The 27,730-nt window shown below is 43.3% G+C and overlaps 1 protein-coding gene and 1 pseudogene across 6 annotated transcripts; both read right to left on the bottom strand.

Annotated features, from left to right (window-relative positions):
• Nucleotides 1-230: 230 nt before the first annotated feature.
• On the bottom strand, nucleotides 231-8,797 carry LOC148145306 (uncharacterized; annotated as a pseudogene).
• A 1,402-nt stretch (nucleotides 8,798-10,199) lies between these two features.
• On the bottom strand, nucleotides 10,200-22,164 carry LOC122562097 (programmed cell death 1 ligand 2-like). Of its 6 annotated transcripts, none has more exons than XM_043714616.2 (9): nucleotides 21,839-22,164; nucleotides 17,566-17,613; nucleotides 17,374-17,527; nucleotides 15,414-15,497; nucleotides 14,999-15,322; nucleotides 13,744-14,028; nucleotides 13,114-13,257; nucleotides 11,587-11,615; nucleotides 10,200-10,481 (listed from the first exon to the last, which is right to left on the bottom strand). In XM_043714616.2, the coding sequence occupies exons 3-9, from the start codon at nucleotides 17,486-17,488 to the stop codon at nucleotides 10,449-10,451; spliced, it is 1,014 nt and encodes a 337-aa protein (XP_043570551.2). In that variant the 5' UTR covers nucleotides 17,489-17,527; nucleotides 17,566-17,613; nucleotides 21,839-22,164; the 3' UTR covers nucleotides 10,200-10,448. The 6 variants fall into 6 exon arrangements, with proteins under 6 accessions (XP_043570551.2, XP_043570552.2, XP_043570554.2 ...); XM_043714617.2 differs by having other exon boundaries at nucleotides 17,419-17,527; XM_043714619.2 differs by lacking the exons at nucleotides 17,374-17,527; nucleotides 17,566-17,613 and having other exon boundaries at nucleotides 21,839-22,163.
• Nucleotides 22,165-27,730: the final 5,566 nt, after the last annotated feature.

The raw sequence follows: 27,730 nt of genomic DNA, 5'->3' as shown, positions 1-27,730 counted from the left end.
GCTTCAATAGGGGAGTAATGGCACACATCAAATGCAGCCTCCCAGATTGACTTGATCCACTATAATTCACCTAATGTCACACAGTTCCATAGCAGGTACCATCTCCCTGACTACACCCATCCCTGGAGCATCTGGATAACAAGGATGTCTACGTTAGACTCCTATTTACTGACTTTAGCTCCACCATCAACACCATAATTCCAACTAAATTTATCTCCAAACTAAGAGATCTAGGGCTCCACTCCCCCCTCTTCATCTGGATCATTGGCTTCCTGACCCGCAGACTGCAATCAATAAGGATAGGCAACAACACCTCCTCCACAACAATCCTCAACACCGGTGCCCCGCAAGGCTGTGTACTCTCCTTAAACACTTACGACTGTGTGACCAAATTCAGTTTTAACTGCATTTACAAATTTGCTGATGATGCCATCATAGTGGGATGGATCTTAAATAATGATGAGTACAACACACCAATGTCTCTACTTCCTCAGAACGTTAAAGGAATTTAGCATGTCCATAATGACTCTTACCAATTTTTATGGCTGCACTATAGAAAGCATCCAGTCCAGATACATCACAGCTTGGTATAGGGAATAAATGGAACTAAAATATAAAGCAGAGTTAGGAGGAACGTTTACCTGAAAGCATCATCAGCACTTTCATTAATATTCTAGTTATGGAACTGGATACTGAATTCGATTCATTGAGGAGAAATGGACATGACCGGCTGGACCTGCATTTAATGACAATAATTAATGGCCTTTGAGATAATGGTGGTGAACAGCTTTCCATTTGGTTGAGGCCGACCCACAATGCTGTTTGCAAGGTGGCCTCAGGACTTTGAGCTAGTGAAACTGAAGAAGCAGTGGTGTATCTCCAAGTCAGGACAGTGTACGTCTCGTAGGAGAATCTGCGGAGGGGTTGAAAACCTTTTGATACATTCATGGTGAATCCATTAATGTAAGTAAGAAAAAAATACAGTTTTTTGTTTATTTTCCAAACAACTGTGCAAAGTAGTTTTCTTTATTTGTACCTTTCTGAGCTGCTGAAGCACTTCAGAAAGAACTTTGGTATATCTGTCTTCCTCTTGTGTTTGTTCACTTGAAACAACAGGCGTTTCATAGAACTGCAACCCTCTGCCTGTGGTTTATGTTACTGCAACCATCTCAAAGCTCAGTGGTGAGATTTGAATGAATTGCAAGCTTTTACTCGTCAGGTGTTAATGCAACCACTCATATTAGCTAATGCACAAAGGCACAGAAGTTTTAACAGGTCATATTTTTTACTGATAGATGCAAATCTTACATTCTGTTCCAGGAACACATCTTATAATGAGACAGTTGTTCACTCACATTTGCAATGGAAACAACATTAATAACAGGGTGTTCATTTACCTTCAATATATTGCAAGAGGGGAGCCAGAGACTGGCATAAAATGAACAATGAGGACTGAAACATTCAGGAAGCTTGACACAAACCAGATGAGAAGTAACTTAAGGGCTGGGATACAGCGTGAATTGGTTTTAACACAATTGAAGAAATGAGGCCGTTATTTGCAGAACGCCAACTTTCCTTACATGTATTGGCTTTAACATGATTCTGGCCCTATTAGTTTAAATGGTGTGGCTATTGTGTGATTTTCTTACAAAACGAGATTGCAAGATAACCGAACTATCATATTGTATCAGAACTGGCAATAGTAAATAGAGTATGGCAGCGCAGTTGTCATGGCCAGTGTTTGACCAATAACACATATATGATCACTGAAGACAGTATTTATTTACAATATTATTCAGAACGAGGCAGAAAGGGCATGAGTGTCAAGAATTTAGTGAGATTTGAGTTAATGGAGGGACAATCAACTAAGTTTCATATGGAATAGGTTTGAGTAAATTTTGAGTATGTTGAAATAAGGATTCAGACACAGAAAGTTAATGCCTTAGAAAGTGACTTTTCACACATAGTTTGACCAAAATGGTGTTATACAATCTTAATCTGACTTTGCAGTTGTTTTATTTTTGACAATTTGTCACTTACATTTATGAAAATACAGTGAGTTAAGTATGTAAGTTAGCTTGCTGAGCTGAAAGATTTGTTTTCCGACATTTTGTCACCATACTAGGTAACATCGTCAGTGAAAGTCTCTGGTGAAGTGCTGGTGGTATGTCCCGCCTCTCTATTTATAGGTCTTGGTTCTTAAGGTGGGTGATGTAATTTCCATTTCTTTTCAAGGGCAGGTAGATAGAGTCCAAATTGATGTGTTTATTGATGGAGTTCTGGTTAGATTGCAATGCCTCTAGGAATTCTCGTGCATGTCTTTGTTTCGCCTGTCCTAGGATGTGTGTGTTGTCCCAATCAAAGTGGTGTCCTTCTTTTTCTGTATGTATGGAAACTAGTGAGAGTGGGTCATGTATTTTGGTGAGAAAGTGAGGTCTGCAGATGCTGGAGATCAGAGCTGAAAATGTGTTGCTGGAAAAGCGCAGCAGGTCAGGCAGCATCCAGAGAACAGGAGAATCGACGTTTCGGGCATAAGCCCTTCTTCAGGAATGAGGAATGTTTGTCAAGCAGGCTAAGATAAAAGGTAGGGAGGAGGGACTTGGGGGAGGGGCGTCGTAAATGTGATAGGTGGATAGAGGTCAAGGTGAGGGTGATAGGTCAGACTGGGGTGGGGGCGGAGAGGTCAGGAAGAAGATTGCAGGTTAGGAAGGCGGTGCTGAATTCGATGGATTTGACTGAGACAAGGTGGGGGGAGGGGAAATGAGGAAACTGGTGAAATCCGAGTTCATCCCATGTGGTTGGAGGGTTCCTAGGCGGAAGATGAGGCGCTCTTCCTCCAACCGTCATTTTGTTGTGGTCTAGCGATGGAGGAGTCCAAAGACCTGCATATCCTTGGTGGAGTGGGAGGGGGAGTTGAAATGCTGAGCCACAGGGTGGTTGGGTTGGTTGGTCCGGGTGTCCCAGAGGTGTTCTCTGAAACGCTCCGCAAGTAGCCGGCATGTATTTTGGTGGCCAGTTGATGTTCATGTATCCTGGTGGCAAGTATCCTACTAGTTTGTCCAATGTAGAGTTTTTTACAGTTCTTGCGTGGTATCTTGTAAATGGTGGTTGTTTTGCTGGTAGTATCTAATGGATCCTTTAGGTTCATTAGTCGCTGTTCAAGTGTATTGGTAAGTTTATGGGCTACCATGATACCAAGGGGTATGAGTGGTCTGGAAATCATTTCTGATCTGTCTTTGATGTAAGGTAATGTGGCTATAGTTTTTGGTTGCTTTGTGTCTGCTTGTTTGGGTTTGTTTCTGAGGAATCAGTGGAATGTATTGGGTATAATTATTGGGTATCCATTTTTTCTTGAAAACATTGTATAGATATTTTTCTTCTGCTTTTTATAGTTCTTGGGTGCTTCAGTGTGATGTAGCTCATTGAAATAATGTTGTGATGCAGCTCTATTTGTGGGTGTTGGGATGATTGCTTCTGAAGTTAAGTATTTGGTCTGTGTTTGTTTTTCTGTAGACGCTGGTTTGAAGCTCTCCATTAACTGTATGTTCAACTGTCACATCTAGGAATGGGAGTCTGTTGCCGTTCACCTCTTCTGTGAATTTTATGCCTGTCAGGATATTGTTGATGGTGTTGTATGTTTCCTCTAATTTGTTCCGTTTTGTGATGACTAAGGTGTCATCCACGTTGCAAACCCAACGTTTGGATTGGATAGATGGGAGTGCGCCTTGTTCAAGTCTCTGCATTACTCCTTCCACTATGAGCCCTGATATTGGTGATCCCATAGGTGTTCTGTTGACTTGTTTGTAGGTTTTGTTATTGAAAGTGAAGTGGGTGGTGAGGCACAGGTCCACTAGCTTGAGGACATTGTCTTTGCTGATGAAGTCGGTGCTGTCGAGTGTTTGTGTTCCTGGTTTTGCTAGGTAGTGATGCCAGTGTTTCTTTGGCCAGGTTGATGCTGATTGATGTGAAAAGGGCTGTAACATCAAAAGAGACCATTATTTCATCCTCTTCCATCTTGGTGTCTTTGATGGTGTTCAGGAATTCTTGGGTGGAGTGAATAGAGTGTTGTGAATCTTCAATTAGGTGTTTTTGTTTTTGGTGGAGTTCCTTGGCTAATCTATATGTTGGTGTACCAGGTAGGGAGACTCTGGATCTGAGTGGGGGAGGAGCCCAGGTTTGTGTATTTCTGGTAATCCATAGAAGTATGGTGTGTTGGATCTATCTGGTTTCATGTTTTAGAAGTGTGTCCTGTTTAATTCTCCTGATTCTTTCAAGTCCTGTTAGAAAGGCTGAGAATCTGTTTAGCAGTTGCAGGTTCGAGTCTATCGCCATCGACTGGTAAGTGTCGGTATCTGCAAGCAGAGCATTTGCCTTTTTAAGATGGTTGGATTTTTAAAATAACTTTGTACACCCCAGTCCACCACTGGCATCTCCAAATCATTAAAAAATAATGGTCATGTGTCCATTGTCTGCAGCTAGATTATGATGTTTTTGCCTTTTTAAAGCTTTTCTTAGGCTTTATTTTCTTGAGCATTAAGTGTATTCCCTTCCTTTTTTCAGCCTAACGTAGGTGCAATAGCTTGTCTTATGGTCTGCTGTGTTTATTCTGAAAGACCGTTTTTTTTGAAATATGAATTCAAATGCTGCAGGGAAGTCCTTTTTACTCATGTCTTTGTAACTGTAGTTTAACCCTCTGACTAGGACTGCTTTTTCTGTATCGGTGCATGAATTAAAAAAAAACACTACATCAGACAAACTAGCAGGAAACTTGCCACCAGGACACATAAGTACCAACTAGCCACCAAAAGACACGATCCACTCTCACTAGTTTCCATACATACAGACAAAGAAAGACACCACTTTGACTAGGACAGCACACACATCCTAGGACAGGCGAAACAAAGACACACACGAGAATTCTTAGAGGCATGGCATTCTAACCAGAACTCTGTCAAAAGACACATCGATTTAGACCCTATCTACCTTCCCTTGAAAAAAATAAAGTGGAAATGGCATCGCCCACCTTAAGAAACCAAGACCTATAAATAGAGAGGTGGGACGTACCGCAAGCACTTCACCAGAGACTCTCACTGATGATGTTACCCAGTATGGTAACAAAACGTCTGAAAATAAACCTTCAAGCTCAGCAAGCTAACTTACAGACTTATCATTAACCTACAAATCTTCACAAAAATTGCTAATACAGGGAGATGTGCATATGTTACACAATTAGGTGCCATTTTAATTACAGAAGTTATTTTTAAAAATTGGTCTATTGTCTTAGCAGGAATGATGAGTCAGCACACAGAGAGGAGGTGCAGCGGCTAACGTACTGGTGCAGGGCCAACAACCTGCCTCTGAACATGGACAAGACAAAAGTGATGGTTGTTGACTTCAGGAGGGCACGGACTGACCACTCTCTGCTGTACACCGATGGCTCTCCCGTGGAGATTGTGAAGAGCACCAAATTTATTGGTTAACGCCTGGCAGAGAATCTCACCTGGACCCTCAACACCAGCTCCATAGCCAAGAAAGCCCAGCAGCATCTCTTCTTTCTGCACAGGCTGAGGAAAGCCCATCTCCCACCCCCATCCTCACTACATTCTACAGAGGGTTCATTGAGAATACCCTGAGCTGCTGTATCACTGCCTGGTTTGGGATCATCTTGGATCGTAAGACCCTACAACGGATAGTGAGGAGAACTGAGAAGATCATCGGGATCTCTCTTCCCTCCATTACAGACATTTACAACACACGTTGCATCCAAAAGGCTAAGAGCTTTGTGGAAGACCCCATACACCCTTCACTCAAACTCTTCTCCCTCCTGCCATCTGGTAGATGATACTGGAGTATTCCATCTCTCACGCCAGACTGTGCAACAGTTTCTTCCCCCAAGCTATCCGGCTCCTTAACACAGTATGATTGGACACTTTTCCATCTGAAAATCTTGGCACCACTTCAAATTGCTGCCAGAAAAATGTCAATTATTTATCATTCTTCTATTACACTGTAACTTGCGTGTTTTGCACTTATTATGCACTTTATGCCGTGTACGATTGTGTAGTTTGTGCTGTCAATGTAGCATCTCGGTACTAGGGGAACATTGTCTCGTTTTTGCTGTATCAGTTGTATCTAGTAGAAATGACAAATAAAAGCTACTCTACTCTCTCTCTCTCTTTCTTATAGATTACCAGCACTCTGCATACCCAAGTCGGTTTTAAGTATGACCTTTTCTCCCAATATTTCCAGCAGAGATGCAATTCACCATCACCAACTGTTTTAAGAAATACTCCTCAATGCTCCTCTAATCCGTCTGCTGAAGTTATTGGGTAAAAACAATGACTGCAGATGCTGGAAACCTGATTCTGGATTAGTGGTGCTGGAAGAGCACAGCAGTTCAGGCAGCATCCAAGGAGCAGTAAAATCAACGTTTCGGGCAAAAGCCCTTCATCAGGAATAAAGGCAGAGAGCCTGAAGCGAGGAGAGATAAGTGAGAGGAGGGTAGGGGTGGGGAGAAAGTAGCATAGAGTACAAGAGGTGAGTGGGGGAGGGGATGAAGGTGAGAGTTCGGGGGGGAGGGTGGAGTGGAGTGGATAGGTGGAAAAGAAGATAGGCAGGTAGGACAAGTCATGGGGACAGTGCTGAGCTGGAAGTTTGGAACTGGGGTGAGGTGGGGGAAGGGGAAATGAGGAAACTATTGAAGTCCATATTGATACCCTGGGGTTGAAGTGTTCCGAGGCGGAAGATGAGGCGTTCTTCCTCCAGGCGTCTGGTGGTGAGGGAGCAGCGGTGAAGGAGGCCCATGACCTCCATGTCCTCGGCAGAGTGGGAAGGGGAGTTGAAATGTTGGGCCACAGGGTGGTGTGGCTGATTGGTGTGGGTGTCCCGGAGATGTTCCCTAAAGCGCTCTGCTAGGAGGCGTCCAGTCACCCCAATGTAGAGGAGACCGCATTGGGAGCAACAGATACAATAAATGATATTGGTGGATGTGCAGGTAAAACTTTGATGGATGTGGAAGGCTCCTTTAGGGCCTTGGATGGAGGTGAGGGAGGAGGTGTGGGCGCAGGTTTTGCAATTCCTGCGGTGGCAGGGGAAGGTGGCAGGATGGGAGTGTGGGTTGTAGGGGGGCGTGGACCTGACCAGGTAGTCACGGAGGGAACGGTCTTTGCGGAAGGCGGAAAGGGGTGGGGAGGGAAATATATCCCTGGTGGTGGGGTCTGTTTGGAGGTGGCAGAAATGTCGGCAGATGATTTGCTGAAGTTATTGACCTACTTCTAAGTTGGTCTTTTCTAGATTCCACACAAATTAAAAACACCTCAATCAATTCCCAAGTCAACTACTTCTGCTCCCCAAAAAAGTCCCATTTTATCAAAGCTTTTCTTATAGCTACAATTCTGGCAGTACAAGAATAACCTGTGCTTAGCTAGTTAATCTCAGTTGCTGCAGGTGTGGACTGACCACATTTAATCTGATCGCTCCTACAATATTGTGGTAACAATTGCTCAGCACTGTTGCCAAAAGTGCTGGGATGGATTTAAAGTGCTGCATATGACAAGTGGAGACCTATTCCGACAATTTGAAAGATAGAATCAATGTGAGACTGCAACCTCATTGAAATCGAATCATCATGAATAATGGAATTATAGGATTGTAAACTGGTTACTGTCTAGAAGGAGATTATTTAGCCTTTTAAAACTATGCCAACACCATTGAAGAACTGATTAGTGAGTCCCACTAGCCCATCCTTTACCTGTACCCTTGATTATTTTCTCTTCAGGTAATTGTCTTTGCATTTAGATAATTGCAATATCATGGATCACACTAGCAGCCAATCCTGGAAGGGCGAACAATCATGGATGAGGTGGAAAAGTGTTTCCCAGAGCCACAGCAGTCTGGAAAATATGGTTTTGCCTATTCTGGTAGAGCACTCCTCATTTGGCCACACCAATAATTCCGATCTTTTCAGCTGTACAGTGTAAGGTTCCTGAAATCGAGAATTCTAACTGACAAAATATTTCATAAATCAAGCAAATTTTATGAAATTAAATTGGCTGGATGAAACTTTAGGCAAATTGTGTAAATGATTTGAGCCTATTCCATAAACAACATACAGTGACAGAGTCGAGAGTGTGGTGCTGGAAAAGCACAGCCAGTCAGGCAGCATCCGAGGTCCGGGAGAATTGACGTTTCGAGCATAAGCTCTTCATCAGGAACGAATCCTTGCTGATGAAGAGCTTATGCTTGAAATGTCAATTCTCCTGCTCCTCTGATGCTGCCTAATCGGCAGAGCTTTTTCCAGCACCACGCTCTCAACTCTGATCTGCAGTCCTCACTTTCTCCCAACATACAGTAACCCACCTGTCAGACAGACTAAATTTACTAACGGCTGATTAGATCTGATCTGATGAGGATCGATTAGCTTCTAATGGGATATCTGAGTAGTTTCTCTGCCAATGACATCACACTCAGTAAATCCTTTGGTTTCACCTTATACTTGGGTTGCTTTGGAACTGTCCTCACACACAATCATTGTTAAATGTTTGATTCATTCCCAGGGTGCATGACCAGCTGTTAGTTGTTGGTTAGTGTATTCCCAAACTGTCTTCCACTGACTTAGTCATATACTAACTTCTTGTCACTTCCTGTGTAGCTTTGTGCAGATGCACAGTGAGCAGCAGCAGGCCAAGAGGTCTCACTTGTCCTCATTGCTGAGAAGCTGGAGTAATACAGCCACTGCATCGATTCCCTTCCTGCTATCACTTAGACACTGCAGCACTGCAGCCAGTTTTATGGCCATCTGTCTCCACGTACAGATTTGCGGCTACTGTGAAGACACAGGCCCAGCATCAGCAGGAGCTGTTGGAGGATCAAAATACCTGCACTCCTTAACCCTACACATTGATCCTCAGTGACGAAGAGCCTTGTACATCCAGGTACATCCCTTCACAAAGAGATGGGGCAGAGCGAGGAGCCATAAAACTGGAAGAGGAGGAGTTACACACAGGTCCCACAACAGTCTCCCATCAGGGAAGTGGCCAGACCCTCCACCTCCACCTTGTTCCCCTCCCCCATCAACCCCTCCCTGAGTGTTGGATGCTCCAGCCTAGCAAGTTAAGCTTGCCCTGGCTAAAGGACCCTCAAAATGTTTAGCCCATCCAGACCCGAACAAACCTCCAGGGTCACCCAAGCAAACTCCCAGGGTCATCCAAACAAACCTCCTGGGTCACCCGAACAAACTCCCAGGGTCACCCAGACAAGCCCCTGGGGTCATCCGAACAAACCTCCAGGGTCAATGAGCTCCATTACGGAGCATGATCCTTCCATCTCAGCTGTGAGGTATTTCAGGGTAGTGCAATGAGAGGGACAGGAGGAAAAAATTATTAATGTCACTTGTAGGTGTAGGCTGTAAAATTGTACAGAGTTTGGAGACCTGATTTAAATAGTCTGTTCACCATACTGTGTTATCTCGACAATTTATTGAGAAAACAAATTCATACTTAAAGCTCCTTCCACAACGAGTGGTATATAAGTAGTTTTAACATTTCTTAAACTCTTGCATTTTACTGCTTATGCCCCTGTCTCTGTTCTGAGGCTAGATGCCTCATAGCATCCTATGCTATCACTCCTTGGTCATTAATGAGGGTCAGGGGAAGAGTGGCTGCAAAGATTGCTAACTACATTACATGGAAACAGCAGTAGCAATACGTGTACATGACATCAGCTCACTCCGATATCTTACACCCCTGCCCCACTATAATTGCTTACTGAGCAGCAGCGTATATGTGTAGGAGTGTATATCTCAGGAAGATCTCAGTTGTGTTGATGATGAGGAGGCACAACCAAGACAGTGAGTGCTGCAGGATTGCCGGGCTAGGCACTTTGTGTGCCTGTGTGATCATATGGTGGAGGGCAATATTGTCCCCTATGCAGGCCCAGTCACTTGCTGCAGATGCAACTTAATGGTTTCAGTCTTCTCTTTCACAGGTTAGCTCATTTCTTTCACCTACTATGAGTGCCTTCGCAGCCTTTCTTCTTAACATTGTACTCTGTCCACGTGCTTCATGATTGGCACAACATGAGTGGCTGTCAGCCTCGGTGTTAATGTGTCACTAGGACTTCCAACATCAAGCTTTGTAATTTGCCAGTTTCTAGAGGTATGAGGAGTTTGTATCAGACCAGAAATATTAACACCCATTAACTAGATGAGAGAGGAAGTCAAAACATTTACTTTAAAATGTCGACATCAGTATATTCTGTACAAGTTAAAAATAAGATTGATTAACTGCAAACACGACGAAGCATTGGTTTTGTGTTCTGTAGAAGGGTCATTGAAGTCAAAATCTTAGTTCTGCTATCTTGCCATAGACGCTGCCAGACGTGCTGAATTTCTCCAGCAATTTTTGCTTGAGTTTCAGATTTCCAGAATCTATATTTTCCAGTTCTATATTTTATGAAACATTAATCCTGTGGTCGCTTGACACCTGGTTAAAACGGAAAAAAGACTTTTAAAAGTTGTGAGACAAATGTCACAAAGCTGAGCCTATCTCAAAGTTATTGTGCCCTTGTGTTTTTCAGAGAGGGGGTAATTGGCCACGCTCCAACTAGGCTGGGTTTGAAAGGTTTTGTTGGGGCCCTTTTTGTTTACCCCTAACAGATAATGAGCCTAAGGCTTTCATGTCTTTAAAAAATGGTATAATCAGTTAAAAATCACACAACACCAGGTTATAGTCCAACAGGTTTATTTGGAAGCACTAGCTTTCGGAGCGCTGCTCCTTCATCAGGTGATTGTGGAGTATAAGATCGTAAGACACAGAATTTATAACAGAAGTTTACAGTGTGATGTAACTGAATTTATATATTAAAAAAGACCTGGATTGTTTGTTAAGTCTCTCATCTTTTAGAATGAACATGTTGGTTTTAGTTCTTTCATACGTAAAATCGCAGAACTTTTTTAAAGTGACATTCCCGAGTGAACTTTAACAGTTGGTGTCATGTTGGCCCAGATAATGCATTGAAGGTGTGAGGTGCCTTGTGTGAGACTGTCTGTGCTACAATCTTCAGACTGATTCCAATCTAAAAAACAGATTTACAGAATCTTACGTGGACATATCTGAGCCGACATGATGCCAAGTATTAAAGTTCACTTGAGAATGTTTCTTTAAAAAAGTTGAGTCAGGGTCACAGTTGAAACTGGAAGCTCTCTCCCTCCTCCTGCCCTTCTGACTTTGTAACCTGTAAGCTTTTTGTGTCATTTTAACTCTTTGTGCTAAGGGGTCTGTTTACTGGGACTGTTGGAAGTATTTTGGAACAGCATCATTAAGTTGGGATATCTGTCGGGTGTTTGGATCGGATAAGTTGTATTTTTGGTTCTTTGTGTTTCATTCTGTAATTTTGTAAATAAATTCTTTGTTTAAAACTTGGCAGTCAGACCAACTAGTTCACTCTGGGAACATCCCCTGTACACTTACCTGAAACAAATAGCAAAGTTATGGTCTAGGCTACCTGCTTGAAAATGTTTTGAGGGGTCAGGCCTGGTCCATGACAGAAAGCTTTTAAAAACATGCAGATACTTGAAATCACACTTACCATCGGGATTTCAAATTCTCTTCTAATTTCTGAAAATAAAGCAACACAACAATGAATTCATTGTTTCTGGCATATAACAGTTGATTTTAATTAACACATTCTTCTGCAAAATGTTGCAGTTTATTCATTCTTATAGCTCCAAACTCAATCTTGGAAAAGGCAGTAATCTCTGGATGATCATGACAATATTGACAGATATAAAAGCATCACATTTATTGAACTCAATTCAGATAGTTTGTCCTGCTCCTTTGTCAAAGGGCGAAAATACCTTTATAACCAAATTGATACAAAATAATTGCAATCAGCGAACCTCTAAGATTTCAGTTTTCTAACAACTAGAAGTCTATGGTAATCTCATGATTAAGTTACCAAATTGCTAATGTTTGGACCTGTGATTCAGAAGTTCAAATAACCAAGCACAGTGTGAGAATTTGATTTTAGATTTTCTTGAAGGGCCTAGTATCAGCACACGTAATGAACAGGCTTCGATAATTTGAGAACACTTCACTAAATATCTAGCTTAAAAACTAATGTATTTTTGGAGAGGAAAGTTGCAGCCCTATATAAATATAATGCAAATAGCACACCAATTAGTTCACTCTGAATTGACCAGGATAGTTTGTTAAGTCCCTCATCTTTTAGAATGAACATGTTGTTTTCAGTTCTTTCGTTTGTGAATTGCAGAACTTTTTTAAAGAAACATTCTCAAGTGAACTTTAACACTTGGTGTCATGTCGGCCCATGTAAATCCACGTAAGATTCTGTAAATCTGTTTTTTAGATTGGAATCAGTCTGATTACAGGTATTAAACTATGATAAAGAAGGTCAAGCAGCATCCCATAGTTATTCACTCTGGGAAATAAATGCCAGCTTTACACACAACTAAGAAGAAAAAATGTTTACTTCCTTCTCTATTCTCCTTGCCCTGTCCAAAACATCATAAGTTTAATATTTATATCTTGGACCACCAAAGGATGACTGAGTCACATCTTTTCTGTGATGTTCAATGGAAATGACTGAATAGAATGTCTTCACAGCAGTTCAGTCTGACTCACCAAAACATTTCTATCTCCTTTATGTGGGAGCTCAGGACAAGTGAATGTGTAGTTTTTATTTATCCATCTTTTCTTTAAGCAAGGATTGTAATTAATTAGGCAACATTCATAACTTGAGATACCTCAACATTTCTTTCTAGCAAACTATTCAGCAAATGCTTCTCCATCAGTAATTTAAAGATATTTGTTTTCCAATATTTCAACTAAGGGATATGTAAGAAACACTGTATTAATGAGGAGATTAGAGTGAGAGACTGAATCTGGAGCTATTCAGAATGTTAGAGATTCTGTCAATTATTTTTATTGAATCTTGGAAATTGTATATTTGATATATAATTAAGTTAAACTGCATTGGATTCTGGATTACGAGCATATTCAAAATAAGGATAATAACAAATGTTTCAAAACGTAAGACAATGTCATAATTTGTGTGATTAGCATAATTATGCAATAACTATATTGATCAAAATACCTGGATGTGAACTTCTTCTAAACTGTGGAAGAGCAGAAATTACTAATGCACCATAAATAAGGGTGATAATCAGAAAGGCTGCTATGAGAACATTTTTATCTTTCTCTTCAATATTACCATCACGGTTAGAGCTTTGATGAAAGACTGAAACAGACAATGTGGGTGAAAAATATACAATTAACAGCAGAACTAAGACATGACTAAAAGTTGAAGCATTTCACTTCGTACTCATTAGATCTAGAATGCAATAATGAGATTTATAAAATGAGACCCCATTTTATACAGAGTGAGAAGAGGGTGCTCATCGTTTGGGCCTGGAGCTGCAGCATGAGCAGTTAACAGTCAATCTTAATTCTCAGACCGGCCACATAGCTTCTGTTTGGTCTGGGAATATCTGTACCGAACTGTGACTCTATTCATTAACAATAGCAAAGTTGACTTTTAAACGACACTGAGAAAAAAGGCTGCAATAATTTAAAACAAGATCCCCAAAACATTTCAGTGTAAATAGTCATGATTATTCAATATAATCTTGCAATATTGTTCACATATTAAGAACAAATTAGATATATTAGTTCTTTAAACATCGACTTTCCAAAATCCTTTCATGAGTGAATGTTGCGAACTTACATGGAAGGTGTTTCTGCACCACATATTGACCCTCTTCCATGCTCCACACGGCACAAATGTAAACACATTCTGGAATATCTATTTTCTCTGTGATTTGAAGTGTGCTCGTGATCTTGTACAGTTCCTCTGCTGATTTTACACTGCGAGTATTAACCTTGGATGTGAGGTTCTTTGTTCCATTCAACAACCAATGAATCTGAGCCAGAGGATATCCAATTGCTTCACAGGTGACATTTACCCTTCTCGTTGATATAATGTTTGGGAATATGGTCACGTTGTATGGAGCTAAAAGGGATGATTACAATATTATTAGTGGAATGAGACTAGCTTCATAATTCGTGTTTTCTTTGAGGTGGGACTTTCCATGGACAGGAATAAGGAAGACAAAATGTTAGCATGTATGTACAGCAAGCAACGAGAATGTCGAAGGGCATTCTGTCCTTTATTGCAAGGGGATTAAAGTAGCAGAATAAAGAAGTCTTGCTACAGTTAGACAGGTATTTGGTGCGACCACATCAAGAGTCCAAATGCAGTTTTAGCTTCCACATTTAAGGAAAGGCAGACTTGCACTGGTCACAGTATAGTGAAAGTTCACAACATTTAGTTATGGAATGAGATGGTTTTCATATGCTGAAAGATTGAGTGCTTTGAGTTTATATTCTCTGGGGTTTAAAAGAGTGAGAGGTGATCTCTCTGAAACATGTAAGATTCTGAAAGGGCCTTACAGGATAGTTATAGAGAAATTGATTCTGCCAGTCAGGAAATTTAAACCACAAAAGCACAGTCTCCGGTAAACTGAGTTAGGATTATAATTGTTCACTCACAGGTATGTAAACTTCTGTAAACCTTCCTCATCCCAGAGGGTTGTGGATGCTGCATTATTGAATACACTTAAGACTGACAGATGTTTTTTTAGGCTTAGAGCAGGAAAGTGGAGCTGCAGCCCAAGATCAAAGATGATCAGACTGAATGGGAGAAGGGCTGAAGAAGGGCTTATGCCCGAAACGTCGATTGTCCTGCTCCTTGGATGCTGCCTGACCTGCTGCGCTTTTCCGGCAACACATTTTCAGCTCTGATCTCCAGCATCTGCAGACCTCACTTTCTCCCTGAATGGGAGAGCATGCTTGATGGACCATACGATTTAATCATGCCCCTATTTCTCTTTTAAGGATGAGAACAAAACCAGAAATTGTTACCAACTACTTGCAACCAACATTCTACAATTAGGAAGATCAGAAACAGAATAATCACTCACCTTTAACCTGCAATGTAATCACACCAGTGTCATGACCAACACTTGATTCCAAATGATATTGATATGTCCCAATATCTGACAACTGTGTGTTCTGGATTACCAGTGATACATCTTGAGATTCTGGGTGAAGTAATTTAATCCGACCCTGAATTCCATTGACACTTTTCTTGGAGGTAAACACTTCAACAATTCTATCTTCTTCCATTTTAACTAGTTCGATATGTGTCAGAGTCATATTTGATGCTGAATTGAATGTGCATGGTAGTTTAGTGTCTTTACTAAATATTCCTGTCACTGATGACTCACAATTTAATTTCAAGAAACCTGAAAAACAGTAATTTTCATTAACTCACATCAGTGCAGTGAGAATGAGTATTCAATGGAGCCAAATATTGAGAAGCACTTCAAGACTTACATTGTGCAAAAGATGGAAAAGTGCATAAGATGACAGGAAAAATACTTATCATATAATACGAAACCATTTCCAGACCCAGTTCACCTAATTGGGGATAATACAGAAAACATATTAAGTTTCACTAATCTTATAAAACCTGGTTTCACTTTTTTATGGATCAAACATTTATCATCAATAAAATATTGCTCTAAAAAAATTGCTAGATATGGTTTGAATGCTTGTAATTATTACATGTTAGTGTAAAACATACACACGTTTTGTGGTGGATGGCTACCACTCTCACAGCGAGGATTCTGGAATCTATGACCAAGCAAACAGTATAGCAAAGGACACTGCAATAATACCAAGGCTGCAATCTTGACAGGCTGGGCTGTGTTTGACTGGATTGCAGATCTCCACATGTGCTGAGTGACATTTTAAGTCCACAGTGTGTGTCTTGTTTCCAGGACCCACTCCCACTCCTTTAGCAGCCCCTGTTTGACAGATTTAGCCTTAGATTGGGCAGGGACTTGACAAGGCTGCAGCAGTGTCTCAGAGCCTGGGGTTGTTCTATTCTGGACCTGAGGATGGTCTGATCCTGGATTGGATATCCTGCCTCCATATCCTGTGCTGGGATGTCCAAATCCAAATAACCATCAATCATTGTGCAAGCCCTGACATGTAGACTCCAAATTTGGTGATTCCCACAGCTATTGCTGTAGTATCAGTGAAAGATAAATGAAAACCCTGAATCCATCACGACTGAACTGATAATGCAATTCTGGTGAAATCAACTCCAGACTGCTCTGCTCTTTCTATTACTCATTAACTTTCAAAATAAAAAAAAGTGAGCAATCAGGAAGGCCTTGTTTAAACATCCCAAAGCATTTGCAATTTAATTTTGAATTGAATGGTGTTTGAATATTTCCAGGCAGTTATACCAGCTGCTGGAGGTTAATGTTTGAGATTTTAATTTGGAGACGTCTCCAGTGTCAGGGTGATGGGCACAGTCAGTGATGGAGGTTTAGGTTTTGCAACCTCCACCTGTAAGAAATGACCTCATCCTGTAGATTGAAATCAATTTCTGGAGGTATGAAGTATTATGCCAGACTCTGTTTATCTTTCTTTAGATGCTGCCAGATCTACTGAGTTTCTCTCACATTCTCAGTGTTTGGTTTGGGGATTTGGTGCATACCTAAAAGCAGTGAGAGCTCACTACCATACAGAGAGAGAAGAAACTGTGTCACAAATCTATTAGCCTCTCCACTATAAAGTATTCATTCAAATTTTGAAACATGAAAGGCAGCATACCTGATGGGAAACACTGGGCATAGTTTAAAAGCAGCAGCACAGTGAAACCAAAGGCACAGAGCATCAGAGAGACATTTTGTATGACTTTGGGAAATACAATAGCAATTTAATACTGATCCCACAGGAACATCACCTGAGATGACCTCAGGATTCATGTAGAGACATGGTGGCATGGTGGCACAGTCGTTAGCACTGCTGCCTTGCAGCGCCAGGGACCCAGGTTCAATTCCCGCCTCAGGCGACTCTCTGTTTTGCAGTTTGCACAGTCTCCCCGTGTCTGCGTGGGTTTCCTCTGGGTGCTCCGATTTCCTCCGACAATCCAAAAATGTGCAGGTTAGGTGCATTGGCCATGCTAAATTGCCCGTAGTGTTAGGTGAAGGGGTAAATGTAGGGGACTGGGTCTGGGTGGGTTGTGCTTCGGCGGGTCGGTGTGGACTTGTTGGGCCGAAGGGCCTGTTTCCACACTGTAAGTAATCTAAGAGGAAGCAGCGAAGTTGGTGAGTATGCCTGGGTTAATAATATAATCATATTAATAATATTTTTATCCCTTATTGTTTGTAAGATCTTTAGGTTCTTTATTTTGGTCTTATCATTTTAAAGGGCAATAAATTGCATTTTCAGATTAAAAAAGCACCCCTGTGTATATAATATTATTTGATTTCAGGGCAACCTGAGGGTTTCACTGAAAGGAGTAAGTCAGAGCAGCAGTGCTCACGATTGTGATGTGTTCCTCCTGCTCTGTGAGAAGGCGGGCACAGTTTGATGTGGGCAGCAAGTATTTCCATCTGTAGCTCCTGGAAGCCCGGGTTTCAGACCTTCAGCAGCAGCTGGGAACACTGTGGTACTGCTGCCAGGCTGAGAGTGTCATGGAGACCATGTACCGACAGTTGGTTACTCTGCAGGCCCAGATCTACAACAAAGGAGGGAATGGGTGGTCACCAGACAGAGCAATAGGCAGGCAGTGCAGGAAGCCCCTATGCTATTCCCCTGCCAAACAAACATGCCAGTTTGGATACTGTTGGGGTTATGGTCTCCCAGAGCAAAGTCGCAGCAGCAAAACTTGTTTCACCACTGTTGGCTCTGCTGCATGGGAAAGGGGGAGGAAGTGTGGGAAGGCTATAAAGAGTTCAATTCTAAGGCGAACAGATAGATGTTTCTGTGGCCACTAACAAAATTTCAGGATGATATGTTGCATCCTGGCTGCTGGGGTCAAGAACATCTTGGAGTGGCTACAGGTCATTCCTGTGGGAGGCTGAACAGACAGTGGTCGCAGTGGTACCAATAACCTGGGTTAAAAACGGGAGGCGGTCCTAAAATCACAATGTAGGGATTTATAAAGCAAGTTAAAAAGTAGAAAATCAAAGTAGTGATATCAGGATTGCTCTCAGTGTCATGTGCTCATCAGAGTAGAAATAGCAGGATATATCAGATAAATATGTGGCTGGAGAGATAGTGCAAAGGGGAGATGGCTTGGACATTGGGATTGATTCTGGGGAAGGTGGAACTGGGGTGCACTTGAGCAAGATTGGAACTGACTCCGAGGGGAGTATTTTTGAGTGCAGTTGTGGAGAGTTTAAACTAAAATAGCAGGGAAACGGGAACCTATACATGGAGTCAGGCAAAGACAAAAAACACAATGGAAAATAAGAAAATTAATCGGCAAAGAATTCAAGCTGCAGTGTTAAATAATGTGAACAGAACTAAAAATATTATGAAGACAAGGTTTGAGGCCTTGTGCCCTAATGCTTGAAGCATTTGCCATAAAGTGCATAAATCAATTGTGCAAATAGGCATAAATGGATATGATATCATTGGGATTACATTGATGTGGCTGCAGGGTGACCAATAATGAAAACTGAACATCCAGGGGTATTTCAATTTTAGGAAGGACAAAGAGAAAAAGAAGGTGAGGTAGCATTGCTAGTTAACAAGTGAATAACAAAATAGTGAGGAAGGATATTAGCTCTGTTAAATTGGTATAATTAACAATAAAGGTATGGTTGTAATAATGAGCAACTTTACATATAGATTAGGTAAATCAAATCAGTAACAATGCAATAGAGGAGAATATGGAACACTGAGCGAGATTGTTTGTTGAGGAACCAACTAGGGGACAGACCATTCTATGTTGGGTGCTGTGTAATGAGAAGGGACTAATTGGCATTCTTGCTACGTGTGAGATCCCTTAAGGAAGAGTGACCATAATATAATATAATTCTCCCTTAAGATGGGGAGCGACACAATTGATTCTGAGATCCAGGCCCTGAATGTCCACAGGGGAAAGTATAATTGTATGATGTGCAAGTTGTCATGGGTGAATTGGGGCAAACAACTGAGAGGGATGACAGTAGAAAGGCAATGGCAAACATTTAAAGAGTGTGTGGGTGAACTGCAACTGTGATTCATTCCAGTCAAAAGGTGTGGTGCGAGAAAAGCGCAGCAAGTCAGGCAGCATTCGAGGAGCAGGAGAGTCGACGTTTCGGGCATAACCCCTTCATCAAGAATGTGGGGGCAAAAAGGGCTGAGAGATACATAGGAAGGTGGGATGGGGCTGAGGGGGCGGGGGAAGATAGCTGGGAAGGCGATTGTTAAATGCAGGTGAATGGTGATTGTGATAGGTTGGTGGGTAGGGTGGACAGATAGGTGGGAAGGAAGATGGACAGATAGGACAGTCCAAGAATGTGGTGCTGAGTTGGAGGGTTGGGTCTAGGATGTGGTGAGGGGAGATGGAGGAGGGGAGATTTGGAAACTAGTGAAGTCAGGTGTTGATGTCGTATGGTTTTGAGGGTCCTAGGTGGAAGATGAGACTTTCTTCCTCCAGTTGTTGGGTGGATTGAATTTGGCAGTGAAGGAGGCCCAGGATTTTCATGGCCTTGGTGGAGTGGGAGGGGGAGTTGAAGTGGTCGGCCACAGGGAGTTGTTTGGTGCATGTGTCCCAGAGATGTTCTCTGAAATGCTCTGCATATTGGCGTTGTGTCCTCCCGATGTACAGAAGACCACACTGAGAACACCGGATGCAGTAAATGAGGTGGGTGGATGTGCATAAAATCTCTGCTGGATGTGGAAGGATCATTTGGGGCCTTGGATGAAGGTGAGGGGGAGGTGTAGGTGCAGGTTTTACATCTCTTGTGGTGGCAAGGGAAGGTGCTGGGTGTGGAGGGTGGGTTGTTGAAAGGCGTGGACGTAACAAGGGAGATCCGGAGGGAATGGTCTCTGCAGAATGCAGATAGGGATAGGGAAGGAAATACGTCTCTGGAGGTGGGGTCTGATTGTAGGTGGCACAAATGGCGGAGGATAATGCGCTATATCCGGAAATTAGTCAGATGGAAGGTGAGAACAGGGGGCGGGGGGCTCTATCCTTATTGCGGTTGGAGGGGTGGGGGTTCATGAGCAGAGATGCAGGAAGTAAAGGAGATGAGGTGGAAGGCACTGCCGATCACGTATGGGGGGATATTGTGGTCCTTGAAACAGGAGGCCTCCTTGGGTGTCCTCGAATGGATTTGCTCCTCCTAGGACCAGATACGGTGGAGGTGGAGGAATCGGGAGTAAGGGATCACGTTTTTACAGGAGATGGGGTGGGCGGGGTAGAGTCCAGGTAGCTGTAGGAGTCGGTGGGTTTGAAATAGATGTCTGTGTTGAGTCAGTCGCCGGAGAAGGAGACAGAGAGGTCCAGGAAGGAGAGGGACATGTCGGAGATGGTCCAGGTGAACTTAAGGTCAGGGTGAAACATGTTTGTGAAGTTGATGCACTATTCAACTTACTAGTGGGAGCATGAGGTGGCACCAATACAGTCATCAACGAAGTGGAGGAAGATGATGCTAGTGTAGCTGCAGATGATGAACTGTTCCATGTATCTGATGAAAAGGCAGGCAGAGCTGTGGCCCTTGCAGGTTCTAATCGCTACCCTTTTGGTCCAAAGGAAGTGGGAGGCTCTGAATGAGAAGTTATTGAGGTGTGAACCAGTTCTGCCAATCGAATGAGCGTGTTGATGAAGGAGTACTGGTTGAGTTGTCGGGAGAGGAAGAAACAGAGGGCGTGGAGGCCTTTGCCATGATGGATGGACGTGTACAGGGACTGGATGTCCATGGTGAAGATGAAGCATTGGGGGCTGGGGAAACAAATGTCATGGAGAAGGTAAAGGGTGTGGGTGGTGTCCTGAATGTATGTGGGGAGTTCCTGAACCAAGGGGACAGGATGGTGTCAAGGTATGAGGAGATACGTTCAGTGGAGCAGGAGCGGGGGAGACAATGGATCAACTGGGGCTGTCAGGTTTGTGGATTTTGGGTAAGAGGTAGAACTGGGTGCTGCAGGGATCAGGACAATGAAGGCTGTGGGTGGCAGATCCCCAGAGGTGATGAGGTTGTGGATGGTCTGAGAGATGATGGTTTGGTATAGGAGGTGAGGTCGTGGTCGAGAGGGCAGTAGGAGAAGGTGTCCATGAATTGGTGCCTGGCTTCAGCGGTGTAAGAGGTCAGTGTGCCAAACTACCACTGTGCCCCCCTTGATATCTGGTTTGATGGTGAGGTTGGGGTTGGAGCGGAGGGCTATGCTTTGCAAGAGGGACCAGGTTCAAATCTTTCCATAGCCAAAGACGGACTTTCAATTTAATAAAAATCTGGTATGAAGAATCTACTGATGACCATGAAACCATTGATGACTGTCAGAATAAAACCCAACCTAGCTCAATGATGTCCTTCAGGGAAATCTGTCATCCTTACCTGGTCTGGCCTACATGCGACTCCAGATATACAGCAATGTGTTTGACTGTCAAATGGCCGAGTAAGCTACTCAGTTGTACCAATTGCTATGAAGTCTCAGCAAAGAGATGACATGGACTGGAGCAGTTCAAAATGGCAGCTCACCACCATCTTCTCAAGGGCAACAAGGGATGGAAAATAAATGCTGGCAGCCAGTGATTCCCACATCTCTAAGTGAATAATAAATAAAAATGCCTCGGGTGAGGGGATGAGACTGTGAAGGAGAGTCCTTCATAGTAACGTCAGCCAGTGTGGGAATTTTGGCTTTAACTGCATCACAAACTCACCAACTAGGCAAAGCGAGCAACATTATACCCACAGTCCACACACTTTCAACACAGCTCTCAGCAAAAATATTTCCTGAATGTCAGACTGTACCTTTGTCCCAGATAATACGTGGAGATCCAATGAGCCCAGCACTAAATCAGGTCAAAGCTGATCTCAGAAGAGTCAGCATTTATAGTCGGGATTCGACACAGGATCAGCTCAGCTGAGCCCGGGACGTGCTTTAGGATCTGCGGGGAGCGAGTGCAGCTCAGAGCTCGATCCACTGCCCAGTCTGGGAAAGAGCCCGGCTCCTGGTGTCCAGTGTTACAGCAAACAATGAGCCAAAGTCATGTTATGCTATTTTTCTGGACAGTGCTGTTGTTCAAAACGAACTGCGCAAGCAGCCGGTCCTCCCGCTGTTCCTTTTTCCTTGCCTTTGAACTTTTAGTTTCGATATACTGTAACTGAATAATTGTGGTTGACGAGCGTAGGAAAATAAAATGTACTATTTGTGAGCAACTCCCTGACTTGCCCCAGCAACCCTGCTCAGCTTATACCGTGAACGGAAATGAGATGAGAAATAGAATAGAGAATTGCTGCCTGTTTATGTATAAATAATAAAATCCCGAGAATTAAATCTGTTGTACAGTTTTTACATCTTAGAAAGACAACAACTTTTTTTTCCATAGAGCGAAGTGTAAATGCTTCTGGAGATCGCTAGGTGGAGTATAAACCGAATCCAGACAAACTATGGCAGTGGAATGTTCCTCCTGCAGGATGTTTGAGGTAGGGGTGACCACCGATGCTCCTGCCGACTTCACCTGCAGGAAATGCAGTCAGCTCCAGCTCCTCACAGACCGCGTTAAGGGAACTGGAGCTGGAGTTGGATGAACTGAGGATTATTCAAGAGGCTGAGAGGGTGATAGATAGAAGCTGCAGGGACGTGGTTACGCCAGAGAACAGAGGTAGCTGGGTAACAGTTAGAGGTGGGAAGGGGAGGAAGCGGGCAGTGCAGGGATCCCTTGTGGTCGTTCCCCTCAACAATAAGTATACCGCTTTGGATACTGTTGGGGGGACGGCCTAGCAGGGGTAAGCTGCAGTGATCGGGTCTCTGGCATGAGGTCCGGCTCTGAGGCTCAGAAGGGAAAGGGGGCGAGGAGGAGAGCGCTAGTTATAGGAGACTCTATAGTTAGAGGGACGGACAGGCGGTTCTGTGGACATGGGCGAGACTCTCGGATGGTTTGGTGCCTCCTGGGTGCCAGGATCCAAGACGTCTTGGACCGTGTCTTCAGAATCCTTAAGGGGGAGGGTATGCAGCCAGAAGTCGTGGTGCACATTGGCACCAACGACATAGGTAGGAAGAGGGGTGGGGAGGTCATTCAGGAGATCAGGGAGTTAGGCTGGAATCTAAAAGCTAGGACGGACAGAATCGTCATCTCTGGGTTGTTGCCGGTGCCACGTGACAGTGAGGCAAGGAATAGGGAGAGAATGCAGTTGAACACGTGGCTACAAGGATGGTGTAGGAGGGAGGGCTTCAGGTATTTGGACAATTGGACTGCACTCTGGGGAAGGTGGGACCTGTACAAGCAGGACGGGTAGCACCTGAACCAGAAGGGCACCAATATCCTGGGAGGTAGGTTTGCTAGCTATCTTCGGGGGGGGATTTAAACTAATTTGGCTGGGGGATGGGATCCAGACTTGTAGTCCAGCAAGTAGGTTAGCTGTTTTTCAGGATTTCCAAGAATGTAGGGAGGCTGTGGAGAAGGTAGCACTGACAGGGAATACTTGCGGACACAGAGATGGGCTCAAGTGTGTATACTTCAACGCAAGGAGTATCAGAAATAAGGTGGGTGAACTTAAGGCGTGGATTGATACTTGGGATTACGATGCTGTGGCCATCACGGAAACGTGGATAGAAGAGGGTCAGGAATGGTTGTTGGAGGTTCCTGTTTACAGATGTTTCAGTAAGATTGGGGGGGTGGTAAAAAAGGAGGGGGTGATGACGTTGCTAATTAGAAATGGTATAACGGCTGCAGAAAGGCAGTTCGAGGGGGATCTGCCTTTGGAGGTAGTAAGGGCTGAAGTCAGAAATAGGAAAGGAGCAGTCACCTTGTTGGGTGTTTACTATAGGCCCCCCAATAGCAGCGGAGATGTGGAGAAACAGATTGGGAAACAGATTTTGGAAAGGTGCAGAAGCCACAGGGTAGTAGTCATGGGTGATTTCAACTTCCCAAATATTGATTGGAAGCTCTTTAGATCAAGTAGATTGGACGGGGCGGTGTTTGTGCAGTATGTCCAGGAAGCTTTTCTAACTCAGTATGTAGATTGTCCGACCAGAGGGGAGGCCATATTGGATTTGGTACTTGCTAACGAACCGGGACAAGTGATGGGCTTGTTAGTGGGTGAGCATTTTGGTGATGGTGACCACAATTCTGTGACTTTCACCTTGGTTATGGAGAGAGATAGGTGCATGCAACAGGGCAGGTTTTACAATTGGGGGAAGGGTAAATACGATGCTGCAAGACAAGATCTGAGGAGCATAAATTGAGAGCATAGGCTGTCAGGGAAGGATGTCGTTGAAATGTGGAACTTTTTCAAGGAACAGATACGACGTGTCTTTGATATGTATGTACCTGTCAGGCAGGAAAGAGATGGTCGTGTGAGGGAACCTTGGTTGACGAGGGAGGTTGAATGTCTTGTAAGGAGGAAGAAGGAGGCTTACATAAGGTTGAGGAAACAAGGTTCAGACAGAGCGTTGGAGGGATACAGGATAGCCAGAAGGGAGCTGAAGAAAGGGATTAGGAGAGCTAAGAGAGGGCATGAAAAATCTTTGGCGGGTAGGATCAAGGATAACCCCAAGGCCTTTTATGCGTACGTGAGAAACATGAGAACGACGAGAATGAAGGTAGGTCCGATCAAGGACAGTAGTGGGAGACTGTGTATTGAGTCGGAAGAGATAGAAGAGATCTTGAATGAGTACTTTTCTTCAGTATTTACAAATGAGAGGGACCGTATTGTTGAAGAGGAGAGAATGAAACGGACTGGTAAGCTAGAGGAGATACTTGTTAGGAAGGAAGGTGTGTTGGGCATTTTGAAAAACTTGAGGATAGACAAGTTCCCCGGGCCTGACGGGATATATACTAGGAATATGTGGGAAGCAAGAGAGGAAATTGCAGAACCGTTGGCAATGATCTTTTCATCTTCACTGTCAATGGGGGTGGTGCCAAGGGACTGGAGAGTGGCGAATGTTGTGCCCCTGTTCAAAAAAGGGAACAGGGATAACCCTGGGAATTACAGGCCAGTTAGTCTTACTTCGGTGGTAGGCAAAGTAATGGAAAGGGTACTGAGGGATAGGATTTATGAGTATCTGGAAAGACACTGCTTGATTAGGGACAGCCAGCACGGATTTGTGAGAGGTTGGTCTTGCCTAACAAGTCTTATTGAATTCTTTGAGGAGGTGACCAAGCATGTGGATGAGGGTAGAGCAGTGGATGTAGTGTACATGGATTTTAGTAAGGCATTTGATAAGGTTCCCCGTGGTAGGCTTATGCAGAAAGTCAGGAGGCATAGGATAGTGGGAAGTTTGGCCAGTTGGATAGAGAACTGGCTAACCGGTTGAAGTCAGAGAGTGGTGGTAGATGGTAAATATTCAGCCTGGAGCCCAGTTACAAGTGGAGTTCCGCAGGGATCAGTTTTGAGTCCTCTGCTGTTTGTAATTTTTATTAATGACTTGGAAGAGGGAGTCAAAGGGTGGGTCAGTAAATTTGCAGAAGATACGAAGATTGGTGGAATTGTGGATAGTGAGGAGGGCTGTTGTCGGCTGCAAAGGGACTTAGATATGATGCAGAGCTGGGCTGAGGAGTGGCAGATGGAGTTCAACCCTGTCAAGTGTGAGGTTGTCCATTTTGGAAGGACAAATAAGAATGCGGAATACAGGGTTAACGGTAGGGTTCTTAGTAAGGTGGAGGAACATAGGGATCTTGGGGTCTATGTTCATAGATCTTTGAAAGTTGCCACTCAGGTGGATAGAGCTTGTAAGAAAGCCTATGGTGTATTAGCGTTCATTAGCAGAGGGATTGAATTCAAGAGTCGTGAGGTGATGTTGCAGCTGTACAGGACTTTGGTTAGGCCACATTTGGAGTACTATGTGTAGTTCTGGTTGCCTCACTTTAGGAAAGATGTGGAAGCTTTGGAGAGGGTGCAGAGAAGATTTACCAGGATGTTGCCTGGAATGGAGAATAGGTCGTATGTGGATAGGTTGAGAGTGCTAGGCCTTTTCTCATTGGAACGGCGAAGGATGAGCGGTGACTTGATAGAGGTTTATAAGATGATCAGGGGAATAGATAGACAGTCAGAGACTTTTTCCCCGGGTACAACAGAGTGTTACAAGGGGACATAAATTTAAGGTGAAGGGTGGAAGGTATAGGAGGGATGTCAGGGGTAGGTTCTTTACCCAGAGAGTGGTGGGGGCATGGATTGCGCTGCCTATGGGAGTGGCAGAGTGGCAGAGGCAGAATCATTGGTGACCTTTAAGCGGCAATTGGATAGGTACATGGATAGGTGCTTAAGCTAGGACAAATGTTCAGCACAACATCGTGGGCCGAAGGGCCTGTTCTGTGCTGTATTGTTCTATGTTCTATGTTCTGTGTTCTATGAAATAAAGCTCATCGCTATAAAGGGTTTCAAGTCCCACCTGCTCCTGAATCCCCCTGGAGTGGTTAATTAAAAGGAAACGATAATTTTTGTATCTTTTTTCCTTGAAATTAATTCTGTTATTTCATTTCTCTATCTATTGTTACCCAAAGAGATGAAATAAAAACGTTGCTTGCATTTTAGACTGACGGAATTTCACCTCATTCCCAGATTCAGATTTGGAGGCATCAAATAACCTCTTTTTCTAAATGCATCTCTTTTTTCTAACCAAAGGAGATATTACCACAGGCCATGGCCATGGAGGGAGTAGTATAGATACGTGTTTAACATTGACGAGGAGGGGGCTATGGATGGATCGATTGCAAATTAATGTTGGTAAAACAGCAGGGACAGACAATATGCATGCAGGCACAAGGAGGTGAAGCTGGTAACTTGAACATGCACTGACCTTAATTTTCCAATCTCGATTTGGTATGGGATGGTACCAGAGGATTGAAGACTTGAAAATGTTACACCACTGTTCAAAAATGGGTGTAAAGGAAAGTCTAACAACTATGCGGCCGTTGGATGAGAGCAATGCCATTGATAGCTATGCATTAGCTTCTATTTGGTAAAGCGCTGTGCAATAAACAGATTAAGAAAGTGGACTTGTGTAAAAACGACAATGCAACATGGATAAAAACAAATTGGGTGAGAGTAATCAGAGGAATGGTGACCTGAGAGAAAGTTAACAGTACAGTTGTTCAGAAGTCTATGTCAGGACATTTCTGGTATATGTTATTAATATTCACCTGAGGATACAGGGCATGATTGCCAAATTTGTGAGCAATAAGAAACATGTGAACAGTGAGTAGGATTGTGTAGAACTTCAAAAGAACATAGATAAGTTAGTGCAATAGGCGGGCAAGGGTCAACAAACATTTAGAGGATGTAAAAGTGAAGTGGTTAAATTTAGCAGTTAAAGTCACCATAGTCACATAGGACCATACAGCTGCTAGCTCATTAGGGAGAGATGATTGGTAATGGTTTAACCTGAGAGTCACAACCTCTCAGGCAAGGGAAGAGATTGTGAAGTAGAGTCCTTCATGGTAACCTCAGCTGGTGTGGAAACTGATGCCACACTGTTGGAATCATTCTGCATTCCAAACTAGCCATCCAACTGAGGAAGACAAAATAAAGAGTACAGTGCTAAAGGGGGTGCAAAAGCAAAAGGTCCTCAAGTATTTACACTTGAATTTCTATATTTCCATTTATTTGCAAGACTTGGGCATTTCTGGTTGGACCAACATTTTGTACCGATCCCTAATTACCCAGAGGGCAGTTTAACATCAGCCACATTGTTGTAGGTCT

The sequence above is a fragment of the Chiloscyllium plagiosum genome, unplaced genomic scaffold (assembly GCF_037043375.1).
Source record: "Chiloscyllium plagiosum isolate Xiang-an unplaced genomic scaffold, Cpla_swu_hap1 HiC_scaffold_25, whole genome shotgun sequence".
In the NCBI taxonomy this organism is placed as follows: domain Eukaryota; kingdom Metazoa; phylum Chordata; class Chondrichthyes; order Orectolobiformes; family Hemiscylliidae; genus Chiloscyllium; species Chiloscyllium plagiosum.
This window is presented reverse-complemented; position numbering and strand designations above follow the sequence as displayed.

What these genes read in the sequence shown, in the direction of transcription:
- LOC122562097 (XM_043714618.2), bottom strand. Translation starts at nt 17,047, where the DNA reads ATGCACCTAACCTGCACATTTTTGGATTGTCGGAGGAAATCGGAGCAC. An exon ending in TTTTCCATCTTTTGCACAAT is followed by an intron (nt 15,323 to 15,413) that starts GTAAGTCTTGAA and finishes ACTGTTTTTCAG; the next exon opens with GTTTCTTGAAATTAAATTGT. An exon ending in TAGAAGAAGTTCACATCCAG is followed by an intron (nt 11,616 to 13,113) that starts GTATTTTGATCA and finishes CTTTATTTTCAG; the next exon opens with AAATTAGAAGAGAATTTGAA.